At 41.6% G+C, this 16827-nt stretch overlaps 1 protein-coding gene across 4 annotated transcripts; it reads right to left on the reverse strand.

The window, feature by feature from the left end:
* Positions 1-3334: 3334 nt before the first annotated feature.
* On the reverse strand, positions 3335-15980 carry LOC115171235 (T-cell leukemia homeobox protein 1-like). 4 transcript variants are annotated; one of them, XM_029727857.1, is made up of 5 exons: positions 14836-15980; positions 7067-7285; positions 6414-6648; positions 4625-4805; positions 3335-4233 (listed from the first exon to the last, which is right to left on the reverse strand). In XM_029727857.1, the coding sequence occupies exons 1-5, from the start codon at positions 15305-15307 to the stop codon at positions 4165-4167; spliced, it is 1176 nt and encodes a 391-aa protein (XP_029583717.1). In that variant the 5' UTR covers positions 15308-15980; the 3' UTR covers positions 3335-4164. The 4 variants fall into 4 exon arrangements, with proteins under 4 accessions (XP_029583717.1, XP_029583725.1, XP_029583708.1 ...); XM_029727865.1 differs by having other exon boundaries at positions 3335-4087; positions 6414-6651; XM_029727848.1 differs by having other exon boundaries at positions 6414-6651.
* Between the last annotated feature and the right edge of the window lie 847 nt (positions 15981-16827).

Genomic DNA, 16827 nt, shown 5'->3' on the forward strand with positions numbered 1-16827 from the left:
GCTGTAGTGGAGCAGGTCGAGAGTTTCAAGTTCCTTGGTGTCCCCATCAAAAACAAACTATCATGGTCCAAACACACCAAGACAGTCGTGAAGAGGGCACAACAATGCCTATTCTCCCTCAGGAGACTGAAAAGATTTGGCATGGGTCCCCAGATCCTCCAAAAGTTTTACAGCTGCACCATCGAGAGGATCCTGACTGGTTGCATCACCGCCTCATATGGCAGCAGCTCAGTTCCAACCACAAGGTGCTACAGGGGGTAGTGCGTACAGCCCAGTACATCACTGGGGCCAAGCTTCCTGCCATCCAGGACCTCTAAACCAGGTGGTGTCAGAGGAAAGCCCTAAAGATTATCAAGAACTCCAGCCACCCAAGTCATAGACTGTTCTTTCTGCTACCACACGGCTAGCGGTACCGGAGCGCCAAGTCTAGGTCCAAGAGGCTTCTTAACAGCTTCAACCTCCAAACCATAAGACTGCTGAACAGTTTACGCTGCTGCTACCCACTGTTTATTATCTATGCATAGACACTTTACCCCTACCTACATGTACATATGTCCTCAATTACCTCGACTAACCTGTACCCCTGCACATTGACTCGGTACCGGTAGCCCCCGTATTTAGCCTCATTATTGTTATCTTATTGTGTAACTTTTTTTTTGCTTAGTTTATTTAGCAAATATTTTCTTACCCTGCATTGTTGGTTAAGAGCTAGTAAGTAAGCATTTCATGGTAAGGTCTACACATGTTGTGACAAATACAATTTTATTTGATGTACTACATATAACATTGCTACTTTTGTCCGTGCACAGTATTGGAGTAGTGTTTGACATAAGGAACTGTCCCTATTTCTCAAACTACATAAACCACTTGCTGTGCAAAAACAATAATACTATCTACAACATGTTAATTCAGTGTTGTGCAAAAAAATTATGTCTCTACTAGGTACAAGACCAACCTAACTTAAAGTGTTGCAGTGGGTCAAAAGAACAGGAGCAATTTTTGGGCGTCACATTATTTAATGTATCTTCATTCCTATTAAGGATTTGAAATGCTTGTGTCTTCTACATCAATTAAGTGTTTATTGTTGGTTTGTCAGCTGTCCTCTTTTAAAAGAGATTTAGTGTCGCAACCTTATGCAGGTTCAAGGTGAAAAGCATTTATGCTACGATTCAATAGAAACAGAGCACACATTAAAGGTGACTGACCCTTATCAAACATATAGCTTAACTCAAAGAGATGCCCGTATTATCATACATCCAGAAGGAATGGCGGTGTTTCATGCATGTGTGAAAGAGCCTGGGGTTTGAAGTCTTGTTTGTGTAGCAAAGTCTGCTCTGGCTTGTCTCAAGAGCCCTTTGTGCAGGTGATACATGGCCCATGCACTCAATCAACACTTTTCTTCCAGGCGCCCTCTGAATCATGAGAGTCACCACGATCAGGTAGCTCTGGACTGATGCCACAAAGACTACTGTCACTACGACAAGGCGACTCCGCCATTCCACAGGTCAGATTGCACTTGATGTGAAATATCATACAATACTAGCTTGTCTTTGTGTGTTAAAAACACTGAAAGTTAATGCTACTTATTTCTCCCAGCAGAATGTCTCTGGTTTGGTGACAACAACACGCTTACTGTACACATGCCCTTAGTAGCTACATATACCTTTAGGACGACCCCAACTTGTAATATTAAATCCATTTTGTTTAATAAAAATACATTTTTAATTCAGTGAGTGAGAACTAAATTGCGTGGCTATTCTTAATAATTTAGTTAAGGACAAGATAAAAAATATTTTGCCAATTCTATCTATTTAACAGGAAAACAACAAAGATCCCAATCTCCTGTGAGGTCTATGGACTGGGTTTATTTAATCAGCAGCAGCATTTTTGGCTTATCTTTGACGTATGTTGACTTCTTCCCACCAAAGCGAATCTTCAGTACAAAACATCTGTGCTTCATTCAGAAGTTTTCATTCAGAAGTATTTTGAAGTCCTACACATGCTACTGAAGATGCCAGACCCCACTGAGGGTTGAGGCGGGGGGCATGCTACTAAAGATACCGGATCCCGCTGACGGATGAGGAAGAGGGCAACAAAACAAAACCTTTTAGTTTGCTCACACTCTCAACAGATTGAGTGTTGGAACGAATTGGAAAATGTAGAGGTCTTCGATACTTCTCTTTGAGTGTGAACCACTTGTTTATGTATTTAACTAGTCACAGGTTTCATTCGCACAAAGGCAGCTGAAGAGGTTGGGTGAATGCTGGTATGGTATCCAAAGGAGGTATTTTATATAGGCTTTTTGACTGTAAATGGATCCAAAATCACAACTGACCATATAGTTTTTTTGCTTTCAATACACTTTAAGAAACTGGAAAAGAGGAATCTTAATTAATAGAAAAGGGTAGTCGCAGTTCTAACATATGATGTATAGTAGTATTTTGGTGCCCTGATTGAAAACAGAGTACCTGATAGGAATTCTGATGTACTTTGAACCTCTTGCTCTTGTTCTTGTGTGGTGACATTTTATTGGCTACGGGTAAGGCTCTTTGGTGGAAAGGGTAAAAAAACATACTCAGCTTTGGAAAAAAAAGTTTTTAAGCACCTGTAGCAAAACACAATGCACGATTTTGAAAACAGTAAGGATGAGGTATTTTTGTAAAATGGGCCAAGTCACGTCTTTATGGCATCTAAGACAGCAGGATGAAAGAGGCCCACGGTCTGGGCAGAGGAAATGGGGGTTGAGTAGGCGTCACCTGGACAACTGCCTGCAATTGACAGGATCTCAACCAGGCGAGACACCCTCTAAACCGACAAAACACGCAGTCTCCGTGCAGAAAGGGTGGCAGACAGTTGTTTTGAACTATGGAGATCCTCCAACTTGGGTTGACTGATGCTGTTGATATCACCAGAAAATGGATGTGGTTGAATATGAGATTTTTCCAGGATTCTAACGAGTTCCAGGGGGTGTTTTCTGGGCTTTTTGTAAACAGTACAACAAGTGAACACTACACAATGGAATAGCACTACTACCTGGTGAAGGCAACCATCTGTGATCTACGTCTTGTAGAGAGAGTGAAGCCTCATTTACAACCAAGAAAACTGCAGTTATAAAATGCCCCACCCTAGAGATCTATCTAGATTAGCAGTGTGTTGTACTTCCAGATAGGACATTTTTGTTTTGACTTGACATGGATGATAATGGAAGTTGACAACTGTCCAATGTCTCTAGGTAGACATGGATATTTGTGGATCACAGACCCCCAAGGTCTAGGGTTTTAGAACAAACTGTTCAGAAGACATCCCACCTGGGCGTTTCCCAGAGAATTCGTTGTGTTAAGTTAATTGTTGGATTCGGACTTTATGTGCGTCATTAGCATCCAAGCAGTCTAAAAAAAAAACGTTGTAATAAAACGTATATATTGTAACTCTCACTTTACTGATAAGAGCACTCTATGCAAAACATTGAACCTTTTCTGGTGTTATGTGAAACATGGCCTGCTGGTTTGGCTGTGGAGATGAAATTGTCATAAGGATGGAATATTGGAATGAACGAGAAACACTGAAAGATTCCAATAAGTGTGGCATAGTCAACAACATCATTTTGATAGATTAGAGGACACTTACTTTAGGAGGTATGAAAACGTGTGAAACTGTGTGATTGCGTGAAATGATGCAGTTATCCTTTCTGGTGAAAGAACAACAACAAAAGAGAGGCTTCCAATGTTGATCATCTTTTCAAAAAGTCATGATATCATTTAATATAAAACACCTTAAAAGGTGTAAAACACCTTATGAGTAATCCTCGAAGAGATACCACTTGCAAACTGCAGTCAGGGAAAGGATCCACCTGGAAGGCTGGTGACTGCAACGGCAATTCCAAGTGCACACAGAAATATTTGAAACATGCATTACTACATTGTACAAAGTCAAAAGCAAAGGAATGGGATCCAGTTTTGTTGCCGTATGGCTGAGAGTCAGTGCTCCCTGTTGGCAACAGGACAGTCTTGATGGTAGGCATCTACCGGTGTGTCTGTTAGTTGTCTGGTAGTGAGGATTTCGCTTCGTCCTTTGTTTAGACAGACAGCTGAAGGGAGAGTGAAAATCTAGTGTAAGGTAGGAAAATGACTTGACAGAATCAGGTCTGAAAAAAACTTAGTAGACTCATTGATCATTGTCCATTTCAGTGGAACTAAACGTATGTCTGTCCATGCCAAGAAGTCCACATATGATCTATAAAAGAGAATACGTGGTTTGTAAAGAAATACATAGACAAAACGTCATATCCTATAGGTTTCCTCCTTGTCCTTAATGGCAGTCGGTATGCACATTAAATAAGGATATAATGTCAATTTTAATCATCCAAAATATATTATTGTACAATCCCACAATGCAACAGTCTTTACATAAAATACATTTGAATGTTAAGGCCTCAGGCTCCTCATATGCATCCATCTAGATATGAGTGGTCACTCCCCAACAAATGGCCCACCCACATTTTCCCTTAGAAAAATCATCAATATTACTATTATATTCTTATTATGAATTACGCACAAACACAAACACACACACACACACACACGATCATTCAGACCACAGATGCCAGGGAGGTGACGGAGGTCACCTTGTTGTCCTCCGCCCAGGGCTGTAGGTTCTGTAAGGCGTACAAGGAGGAGTTGTGCAGGCAGAGGGGGTCCTGCTGCAGGGGCTGGCTCAGGGTCTTCTGAAAGGCCTCCTGTTGGAGCTGCAGCATCAGACGGTTGGCCTGCTGTCTCTCTGCCTCGCGCTCCTCGGCTGTCTGTCTCCTGGTTCCACAGTGGGGAAAAGGGCATTTTCAAAACAGTGCCTAAATATTCATACAGTATGTCACCATAAATACTACCTTCAAAAGCAAAAAAACACATACTTCCTGAAATACAAGTATTCAGTCCACCAAAAAGTGATACTGTACCATTAAAAATAACTACATTAAAAAAAATTGATACCCTGATTATTTTACTTCATTATTTTTTACCCTTTTAATTTTCAAGAAAAGAATGATGTATGTCATTCTCACATGGATATTATACTGTATGTATTTACATGTGATTGTTAGGCCTGCATGTGCAACAGGGTCAGAAAAACACCTCTAAAATACTGTTTCATACACACCATCCTCCTTTCATTAGCCACACGTTATTGCTAACTACATTATCCTAATCCGATTTTGTTGCTGTTCATTTGATCATATGCTTGTTACTAGCGTAGCCGTCCCACAAATACATCCTTCATGCACATCCTATCTACACACTATGGGGAAATATCATAATCACACCAAAACTAGCTCAGAAATCAGGAAAGTGAGTTAGCCAATTCCCTGGTTATTCATGATACGCCATCTAGTCGTTCTTTTTTTCATCTGTGTTTTGAATTTCAGAATTCAACAGTGACGTAACTGATCACTAAAATACAAACTGTACCATTACATTTAATTGTCCTTAAAACAGATCTTGATGTTTTCTATAGAAAACATGGCCCTGTGTCGACACCTTACATACAAATACCTATTGAAATAGGATCTCAGGCTTTACCCTTACACCTGGTATTAAAATGTGTCGTGTGCCAGCTTTTCCCCTATCAGGTGAAGGTCCACCAGATCTGATCACAGGACACATTTTAATGCAAGGTGTGCCAGAGTCTGAGTCAAGATGACTCAGATATACAAGAACTACTTCTACATTCATTCCCTTTAGGTCCTTGTTTGACATCAAGGTTAAATAAAGGCAAGGTATTATAATTTGATAGTCCACTCATTTATTTCATATGACCATAAACAACAGTTTGAGTGAATTAGGGGAAGAGTTTCCGCCATGGACAATGCACTCAACTATTCAGACTAGTGGGTCAGTATTGCTTTGGACAGCACCTTTCCAGAAAGCCTTTTAAGAACAGGGCTAATTGTGCTTGGTCAAGGGAATTGGCCTCTAAAAACAAGTAGGAGCTAAGCTAAGCAAAAAAAGGTGTTTCACTGTCACAACAAAAAAATGGGCCAGGCACATTATCAACCACAGGAATATAGTATATTCATATAACACATCACAAAAGCTTGCTCACCACAAGCAAAGCAATTCACATACTATATTTAAATGGTTGCACAGTTGTTACTTTGTGTCACTTCCCGCATCAGTCTAATGTATCATAATGCTTCAGTCTAATGTATCATAATGCTTCAGTCTAATGTATCATAATGCTTAAATCATAATGCAGCAAGTACAATGGACAGCAGTTTTGATAAAGAATATCTCCTTTCTTGAAATAATGAATGTCATAAAAGGAACAATAAATAATGCTTTAACACTGAAAGTGTTGAAGAATGTCTAGAAGTTTGTTGCTGTAATGTGTTGCTGTAATGTGTTGCTGTAATGGGCCCCTACCGCCATTTTGTCCTCCTGTTCTGGAACCAGGTTTTGACCTGTGCGTCCGTCATCTTCAGGGCCTTGGCCAGGGTGGCGCGCTCCGCTGACGCCAGGTATTTCTGCCGGTGAAAGCGTTTCTCCAGCTCGCAGATCTGCACTCGGCTGAACGAGGTACGGGGCTTTTTTCTCTTGGGTGGTGTCCGGTTCTGATAGGGGTGGCCGATGCGCCGGGTCACGGAGAAGGGCGAAAGGGCTGCTGAGAGAGAGCGAGAGAGAGACACTATGTTCATTTTTCAGAGACAAACCTTGGTCAAGCAAGACATATTATACTCTGACATATTATACCTTTGCCACAGATTTAGTATGCATGATCACCAGTCTATATTTTATGGGGGATTTTGTTGTCCTTCCCTAATTCAACTCAATATTCCAGCATGTATCTTTTTTTACCAGGAATTAGCCAACATTTAATGCAATATGATTACAAGCTAAAAAAGGTCCTATATTCATGTTTTTCTCATATCTAACGCATATAGTACAAACGGTACATAGAGTTTTGTCCTATGGACCTAAGCATTTTGGTATTTTAACACCCCTGATGGAAACAAGGAGAAAACCAACCAGGCCAAGATGAAAGGCACATTTAAAAGAAGACCAGGGAAGTGACTCACCTGGACAAGTACCCTTTCGAAAGGGATAGTCTGCAAGTGGGCCAGTGTCTCGCAGGTGAGCGAGTTCAGGGTAATAGTGTTTGGCTAATGTCTCCATAGAGCTCCAGGTAGGGACCCTGCCGATGTCCCCCTTGGGGAGAGGGCAGAGGCCTGGCAGGGCCGGGGGGGCTCCTGGCCTCCCACTGGGGTCTCCTGCTTGTCTGTCCTCTGCCTGCTCCGCTAAAGAAAGGGAGACACAGTCAGGGACCCATGTGGAGCTGTGAGGGGCAGGTGCGGGTACTCAGGAAGTACCCTCTCATTGCTTTTATCTCAGTGGGGATTGTCATTTAGTACAATAAGTGCCTTCAGCTGATTGGTTAGGCCGAAAGTATCACATTTGGTTTGATGCCAGTTCATTACAGTAGGCTTTCTAACCTATCCAGTTCTACATAGTAACTTAGGTGATATGTACAAGCTACATTTGTTTACTTTTTTACGAATTAAAATCTAATACAAAAGAAAAGTACCAATCTCAAGCATTTTATGGTAAATTATTTATACCATATTGTCTATTGTGTAAGGCATGAGTAAACAGAACATTCACAAATGTAATATAATATGTTTGGATATAGAGCCCTTGTTACGCTCGTCATTAGAAATGGACCAACGCACAGCGTGCGTAGAGTTCCACATGATTTAATAAATGAAACTCACCAAAACAAATACAGAAGCAAATGAAACGTAAAGTAATGGTGTGCTCACAGGCACTACACAAAAACAAGATCCCACAATCACAGGTGGGAAAAAGGGCTGCCTAAGTATGATCCCCAATCAGAGACAACGATAAACAGCTGCCTCTGATTGGGAACCATACAAAGAAATAGGCCAACAAAGAAATAGAAACATAGATATGCCCACCCAAGTCACACTCTGACCTAACAAAATAGAGAATAAAAAAGGCTCTCTAAGGTCAGGGCGTGACAGTAAACCCCCCCCCCCCCCCCCCCCCAAAGGTGCAGACTCCGGCTGCAAACTTGAACCTATAGGGGAGGGTCCGGGTGGGCATCTCCTCTCGGTGGAGGCTCCGGTGCGGGACGCAGACCCCGCTCCGCTTGAGGCTCCCCCCACTTCCGTGGAACCGGACCGTGAATCGTCGCCAGAGGCTCCGGACAGCAGATCGTTGCCGGAGGCTCCGGACTGCCGACCGTCGCCGGAGGCTCTGGACTGCAGACCGTCGCTGAAGGCTCCGGGCGTTGGCTCATCACTGGAGGCTTTGGGCCATGGATCATCACTGGAGGCTTTGGGCCATGGATCACCACTGGAGGCTTCGGGCCATGGATCACCATTGGAGGTATCGGGCCATGGATCATCACTGGAGGCGTCGGGCCATGGATCATCACTGGAGGCTTCGTGCCATCGATCACCACTGGAGGCTTCGGGCCATGGATCACCACTGAAGGCTTCGGGCCATGGATCATCACTGGAGGCTTTGGGCCATGGATCATCACTGGAGTCTTCGGGCCATGGATCATCACTGGAGGCTTCGTGCGTGGAGCCGGCACAGGGCGTACCAGGCTGGGGAGACGCACTGGAGGCTAGGTGTGTGGAGCAGGCACAGGGCATACCAGGCTGGAGAGACGCACTGGAGGCCGGGTGTGTGGAGCAGGCACAGGGCATACCAGGCTGGAGAGACGCACTGGAGGCCGGGTGCGTGGAGCAGGCACAGGATATACTGGGCCGTGGAGGCGCACTGGAGGTCTGGAGCGTAGAGCTGGCACAACCCATCCTGGCTGGATGCTCACTTTAGCCCGGCACGTGTGGGGCGCTGGCACAGGACGCACTGGGCTGTGAAGGCGCACTGGCGACACCGTGCGTAGAGCCGGTGCAGGATATCCTGGACCGAGGAGGCATACTGGAGACCAGGAGCGCTGAGCCGGCACAACCCGTCCTGGCTGGATGCTCACTTTCGCACGGCAAGTGCGAGGAGCTGGCACAGAACGCACCGGGCTGTGGATGCGCACTGGAGACACATTGCGTATCTCCGCAAAGCACGGTATCTGAACCATGACCAACTCATCGTAATTACAGGGAGTTAGTTCTTGTTCCCAAGTTTGCTCTGCTCGCCACCCCGTGTGCCCCCCCCAAAAAATGTTTGAGGCTGCCTCTCGGGTTTCCGTCGTCTCCTTGATTCCTGGTCTCGTCGCCGTTCCTCTCTCGCTGCCTCCGCCTGCTTCCATGGCAGGGTCTTGTCCCCTGCCATTACCTCCTCCCAGGTCCAGGATGTCCTCCACTCCTGGGCACGCTGCTTGGTCACTTGGTGGTGGGATCTTCTGTTACGTCCATTGCTGGAATGAGACCAAGGTGCAGCGTGTGTAGAGTTCCACATGATTTAATAAATGAAACTCACCAAAACAAATACAGACACAAACGAAACGTAAAGTAATGGCGTGTTCACAGGCACTACACAAAAACAAGATCCCACAATCACAGGTGGGAAAAAGGGCTGCCTAAGTATGATCCCCAATCAGAGTCAACGATAGACAGCTGCCTCTGATTGGGAACCATACTAGGCCAACAAAGAAATAGAAACATAGATATGCCCACCCAAGTCACACCCTGACCTAACAAAATAGAGAATAAAAAAAGCTCTCTAAGGTCAGGGCGTGACAGCCCTTTTCAAGTCCTATACCCATAACATGTAAAACAGACGTTTCTGTCGAAGGGAATCGGGAGCAGGCTTTCTTGTTCCTCACAAGCTGTTTGCTGTTGTCTTACAGTATGTTTATTGGTCTAGTTCTGTCTGAGAGCTCACCAGCAGCCAAACTGCATATAAAACATCTCCATAGGTGCCCTGGGGGACCAATGCTACTGTGTTGAGAATGTAGTAACCTGGATTCAGTGTGAACAATCTAAATTCATTTTCCACTGAGGCACTTTGGAGATGAGATGAAACACAAATGAAACACAAGCCACATAATGCACTTAACAATCATTTCAAATCACTCTCAAACCTCTCTGATTAGTTATAAACATAAATGGCAAACAATAAATGACTCACACAGGATTAAAAAATATATATTTGAAAATGTAAATTGGGTACATTTGTAATATAATTGTAAACATTGACTGCAAGTATTGAGTTTTGAAAAAGTATTTTTAATCTAGAGAGGGTCCAACCCTTCTTTGCCTGAGGATAGAAATGAATAGGTCACACATTTGGAGCAAGCATGTCTGCTCCAGGCTCAACATGCAGGTCTGGGTACAGATAATACCACATTAGACTTCTATTTCAGGCCATCTGTGGACCAGCTAATGGACCAGGCACATACAAGCACGTTCACATGCAACCCGAAGAGTAACACGCAAACAGACTGCCATCCAGTCAAACTTGCTAAAGGGCACCTTCAACTTAACTTGAATTCTGACATAAGATTTTCTGAATAAACAACTAAACCATTTGAAATGTAACAATATTCCTATGGATGATGATTGACTGGTTCATGTCACAGTAGAACAAAAGACATCATGCCATAGGTTTTTATTCGAGTTTGTCTGTGATGTCCGTATTTATGACCAGCTTCCAAATGAAGAGCCGAGTGTGTGGTAGTATCCCACTACATACAGCAGTGTGCCAAGAGCCCAGAACACACCTGTCTGTCATCAAAACCTGCAGACCTTTATGGAACAAGGCAGTTAGTTCAATTTAACCCTCAGCCTCTTTACAGTAGTAGTCTTTATAATGTGATGTGATTGCGTTTAATAATCAGCCCGTATTGCAAAGGACATCAATAAGGTGTTGTCCGAATGTTTATGCATGCACAGACAATTACCACAATAATGTTATTCATTGAAGATATACTGTAATTTCCCATAACTGGGCAAGACCAAATATGGAGAGAGTGGTAGACCAGATTTCCCTCAAAGTCTCAAGGTCACTGAGTTTCACAAACCAGAGAAATCGTGTTATGTATTTCATTTCATTCAATAGTTGTATTTTATTTTCACTTGAATGTTGAATAGAACATTTTCAAGAACACATTGCAGAAATTGTTCTAATGTATTTTGCTCTAAGGGATGATGACGGAAATGGTGGAGAATACTAAATCTGATGCCTGGGTAATATGATTTAGCATAAGCTATAAAAAAAATTATACCTTAGAGAATATGGGCCCATAATAAAACCACTTATACCTAATAACACATTTCTGTGACAGCGCCTCTCTTCCCCACTGCGGATATTACCTGTGTAGCAATCTAATAAATATATATAAAGGATTCTAACAGGGATATTGAAATATAACATGAGCATATTTCTATTTATTACACTATGAGGCAAAACAGAGCCACTTTCCCATGCAACACTGGCTGAGAAAAGAAGCAACTTCCCGAGAAAACTGTCCAGCTTTCCCCATCAATATCACCATTACTGCCGCCATCTTTAAATAAATGTATTTGCGGGGAAGATCATTATTTCTGACAAAGATAAAGCACTGTTATATTAATGCAATGAGATGTATAGCCATAGTCTTACCTCAATGGCCATTATGGGACCTTACACAGGTACAGCAAGCAGGTACAATGTAATCACTTCGTATTATACATTGCAATTACAATTGTAGTATTTGTTAGTGGTTGTGTAATTACATGGCATTAATGTATTTTATGATAGGCTATATAATGTTTTTACTATAAACACTAATCAGTGTCCTAATGCTAAAATCTCAAAATACATTGATTATTGCCGGTATGGATGCCATTCATTAAATTACATTACTTTAAGATTATAGTGTGTATTTTAGAATATTTTACAAGTCTTCATGGCAATACATTTCGATTTGAAGTATCCTAGTTGCCCATTTCTCCAGAATTTAGAGCCATATGAACAACTTTGTTTATTGACTTGAGGGGACAAATCAGTTTATGCACTTCTCTGCTTCATTAAACCTGAAAACTGCCAAGAAGTCAATCAACATAGAAACATGTGGTATTCCCTTTCCGCGCCTCCCAATATGTTCAGATACAGTATGTCCGGTCTGTTGTGAATATCACATCTCCAATCGTAGGCCTGTTCGCTGTTTCACTTGCTTTGACACTTGCGGTGAAATTCAGCGCTGCAATCCAATATGAGGGGGAATTATTTAAAAAAGGAGAGGTCTATTTCAACCATCCAAAGAAACGCTTTACGGTTTGAGATATGAATTTAGGTTAAGCCAACCGAACAGACAGGCGCTGACTGCTGAGCTAAGTCCATCCAGCAACTAAGAGTTACATTTTATAGCGTATTTCTTACAATGTTTATTCTTTTTAAATGTGGAAATACAATTTGCCCCTTATGCTACAATAAAAAAGTATTAACTCAAATGAAAATCGATGGGAGTGTATTTAAAAAAATAAATGTCTCAAACAATGTTGACAAATGGCTACACTGTAATATCCTATTTTAAGCACTTTCAATGAATCTCAAAAGACAGGCCTTTGTCTCAAATGGTGATCACCAATGATAACAAAAAGTGATCACTTAAAAGGAACGTCTTGTTGGTGGATGGTTGAAGATGAGGCTATAACCAACACCAAAGATAAACCAAATGAAACAAGTGGCCCGTTGTGACTATGAATACAATTGATAAGCATATTTACATAAGATATTTTACAGTTGACATATCGTTCTCTGGTTTAAATAATTAATTAAGAAAGCACATCATTGTTAATATTTAATGCGGGCCAATACATAATGGTTTTCATTTCCATCTGCATGGTGTGGTGGTGACGTCATGCCAGAAAAACGAATATCTCGGCCGAGTGGGGGTAAGGTTATGGTCATTGTAGCCTAAAATATACAGGCCAAAAGCAGGCCATCGAACTGCCAGCCCGTCGAATTAACTTTTAATTTGCACGGCAGTTATACGTTACTACTATCCCTTTCTGCCCTTTCTATAATACTAAAATGAAATGAAATGTGAAACAGTAGGCCTATCATGTAATAGGCCTATCATGGCCCATGCAACCCTTAGTTGATTTCTCTATTGGCTAATCGAAAACACCAGAGCCTATGTGAAAAAGGATTATGACATAAGCGTAACATATTTTGATCTGTCGTGCTATTGCTAGGCCTACTTTTTGAGAAATTGCCACTTTTCCAATATCCTAAAATGCGAGAAAAACGTTGGTCAAATGATTCCGGACCTGCAGGCCTATACAGTAGGTCCTCCATTAACAATCACAGCCACCATACTTGGATTCATTCTTCTTCTTTTTGTAAATGATATAGATCATTAATTACACCTGCCAATGTCATAGAGATATAGAAGCGTTTACAAGTTTACGTGAAGCATTTGCAATATTATCCAATTTACCTTGACAGCCCAATGGTGAAAATGCAAAGTCAATTCAATGGTTTATGGGCGAAATAAACTGTCCGGCCGTACGCTAAATGTTTAGATGTCATACTTCAAATTTTGTAAAGAATTTGTCCCAATTCTTTTTCCCTTTTTTATTTTCTTTCAATGGGTCAGTTAGGCTGGACGTAAGACTGGATAATTGTTCAACACTGTGTTGAATATAGTTCTATTAAAATAAGACAGCGTTTATTCAATAGACCTAGGACACGAATTGCGTTGATGCTTTGCATTTATTGGCATGATATACAACGCGGAAAGGGAAATGTCAAATAACCCCGTGTATGCTAAACACAAAAAAAATAACATGCTTGTCAGGTGTTGATAGTGACGGTGTTGCTATCTTCTCTCTATTTAGTTGGCTGTATACACAACTACAGGCCTATAAATAGCCCAGTAGAGTCCAGACAAAATGATTTAGGTAGCCCACCTGCAGGACTGCATCCTCAATGACTTGCCGTAGACTGAATCGCTACATTTAGACTCTATTATTGGACGAAGTTATAGGCCTGTTTGCCGCAATGACTAAGAATGAGCTACTATGCCTCAAAAAGTAAACGTAATAATGATAACACTCCGCTAGAAAACGGTTGGTTTTAATTGTTTTTACTATAGTAAAGTGTTATATTGTTATTAGACTGTTACAATAAGCAATAATAATAGCCTATAAACAAAAACAATACTCACAGACATAACAGTTAACCTATTATGTTTTATTATAGCCTATTGACACTGATGTTGCTATTATTAAACCACATTTGGATGGTGTTGAATGGTGAATTTTATATTCAGAAATAAATCAGGTGTTCTGCATTTGGAAAAACAGTCATCTCTTCAAATCACGTCATCCATTTTGTATGGTGAGCTATTCATTTGATTAGGATGACGAGGGGATTTATCAACGTTATCCCCTCCATGCATATGGATTGAAAGCCGCAATCTTAACGGTTGACATTATACCCATATAATTATACAAATGTACATAACATATTTTATTAACAATACCTGCAAGTATTCACTTGCCTTTTAAATGAACTAATATGATATAGACAGGCCTTGATGTAAAATCGAATTCCTCATGCCATATGCCCAGTCGCACATATGATTTGATAAATGAGTCTGTCACAAAATTGGCTACCATGCCTTCTTAACTGACAAAGTCAAGATGCTAAAAACAAAATCCTGGGCAAATGCCATAATTTTAAGGATGTGGGTTAAACTGTCAAACAACAATTAAAGGTGGCTGTTATATGAATTCCATTTAAGTTTCAACCTCCTTTCCACTGGAAAATATTTAATATGCCTATGAAGAAATCCATGAAGCAATAGTCCCATTTTGTGACAAAATTGTAGTCTGCATAAACATAAATGTTCAGAAGTTTAGGTGAATCTTACCAGTGAGTCTGTCCTTCGCGAATCTTCTACTGCTCTCCATCCACGGGAAGGTGAAGTTGGCCGCATTTCCCATACTTGTCATTGAAGTCACTGAGGGGATGCAAGCCGCGAGGCAAGGCGGATGGCTAGGAGGTGGCGGATGCGGATTCGGTGGCATGGGTCTGTGAGCTGGTACCCTGATAACACCACCGGCGTTTCCTCCGTTTACGTTAACGTTCATGTTCATGCTCACATTCATGTTCATATTCACGTTATAGGAACCAGCGAGCCCAGCCGCCATGGAGCAGGCCGGGTTATAGACGCTGTTATAGCCATTGGTGTAAACGTTCGTGTAATCCGTGTCGCTGGTTCGGTTGGGCAGCATGCAGCTGCTGGACGGGTCAGTGCTGTTCAGTATCTGGTCTATTCCAAAACTGATGGGCTCGTGCTGCTGGTGTGTCTGGTTAACCTCTTCAAGTCCAGTGTTCTCCATTGCTGTATTGATATTAGCGTCTCAAAACGACTCATATGTTGATTAAAAAAAAAGTATGCTATATATTTGTTTTCCGTGTTGTCGCAGTATCAGGCTCATAAATGATACCCACGTCTGTGTTCAGGTTTTTTAGCCTAAAGATACTTCCTTGAGCAGTGTGCGACCCACACCGACCGAAGCGTTGCCATTATCTGTCCCGAAGAAATAGACACGGAGTAGGCTAAAATGCAATGTTAATAATCCATCGGGATAGATTGGGAGTCTTAAAATGCATATCCATCACATTGTAGTATGTCCTTTAACATATTTGCTTGCACATATCACAGTAATCGATATAGATTAACAGCCTATTGGTCATGTAAAATAGTTAGCCAGACTACTTACAGCCAAATCCGCAATTTGAGGAATTGCCAAGTTCCTTTGAAGAGGATACTGGTGCTCTGTTCTGGCATTATTATTACGACATGTCCAAAAGCAGAGGGCATTGGCGACTCAACCTCTTCGTATCAAAAGATGTAGCAAAATGAAGTGTTAACTGTGCTAAACATGAGTATTAATTGGAAAAGATTGCTCTGTTACAGTGCGTCTTGAAGTGATTTCAACAGCTGAGACACCCCTTCTGCCTAAATCTTGCCATTCGGTCATCCATTGGCCCCCGCATTTCCAGTTAGACAATGTTTTGTAGCCTGCTCCCTTCTCTTAAAGAACCCGCAGCCAATTTCCAGTAGCAGTCCAAGTTGTACTGTGCTGTGTGACATATAGTGTACAGTCTATCAAATGTATAACTGTGTTTAATTACGCTACATAGGCTATCACCAACTTTAATCCCACTATAAAAAGATGACATGAACAACTGCCTAATAGATATGGACTGTCATACATGATGGAACTATGTTTAATTGCTATGTACCTATGGATTTTACATCCTTGTTTATTGCCCTGATAGCAGTCAAATAGTCTAACTCAGAATTTCAACTCATTTACCATTAGGCCTATGGAAATCGCCTTATTACACACCATTAACACTGTACATGAAGAAGACAACCGTTAGTGAGGTGGGAAGTTAGAGTATAGGGCAGGCTGTTTAATCATGATTATGACAAGATTGTCTTCCATCAGTGCCATGCAAGTAGAAAACATATCCCGCACAGCAAACTGGGAATCTTGCACTTGTCCTATTGTGCATGAACAACTCAGAAAGACATAAACATGGTTCCGCAATAGGCCTATTCAATGGAAGGTTTCATCAAATAAATGAAGATAGACTAGTGCATGGATATTAGGCCAGCATTATGCCAATAAGGTCCATACGAGAATCCGGGCTTGCCTTTGACAATTCAAAACACAGTGTTGATTGGCACAAATGATTTAACCTTTCTCTGCCTGAAGCAAGAGGACGGATTGCCCAGTCTAAATTTAATAAACATGAAAAATGACTCATAATAAAACTGCAACACCGGGAAAACGAATTTAATATATGATCGTTTTATTACGGACTTATTTCAGCTTCCGTGCGTATG

The sequence above is a fragment of the Salmo trutta genome, chromosome 3 (assembly GCF_901001165.1).
Source record: "Salmo trutta chromosome 3, fSalTru1.1, whole genome shotgun sequence".
In the NCBI taxonomy this organism is placed as follows: Eukaryota; Metazoa; Chordata; class Actinopteri; order Salmoniformes; family Salmonidae; genus Salmo; species Salmo trutta.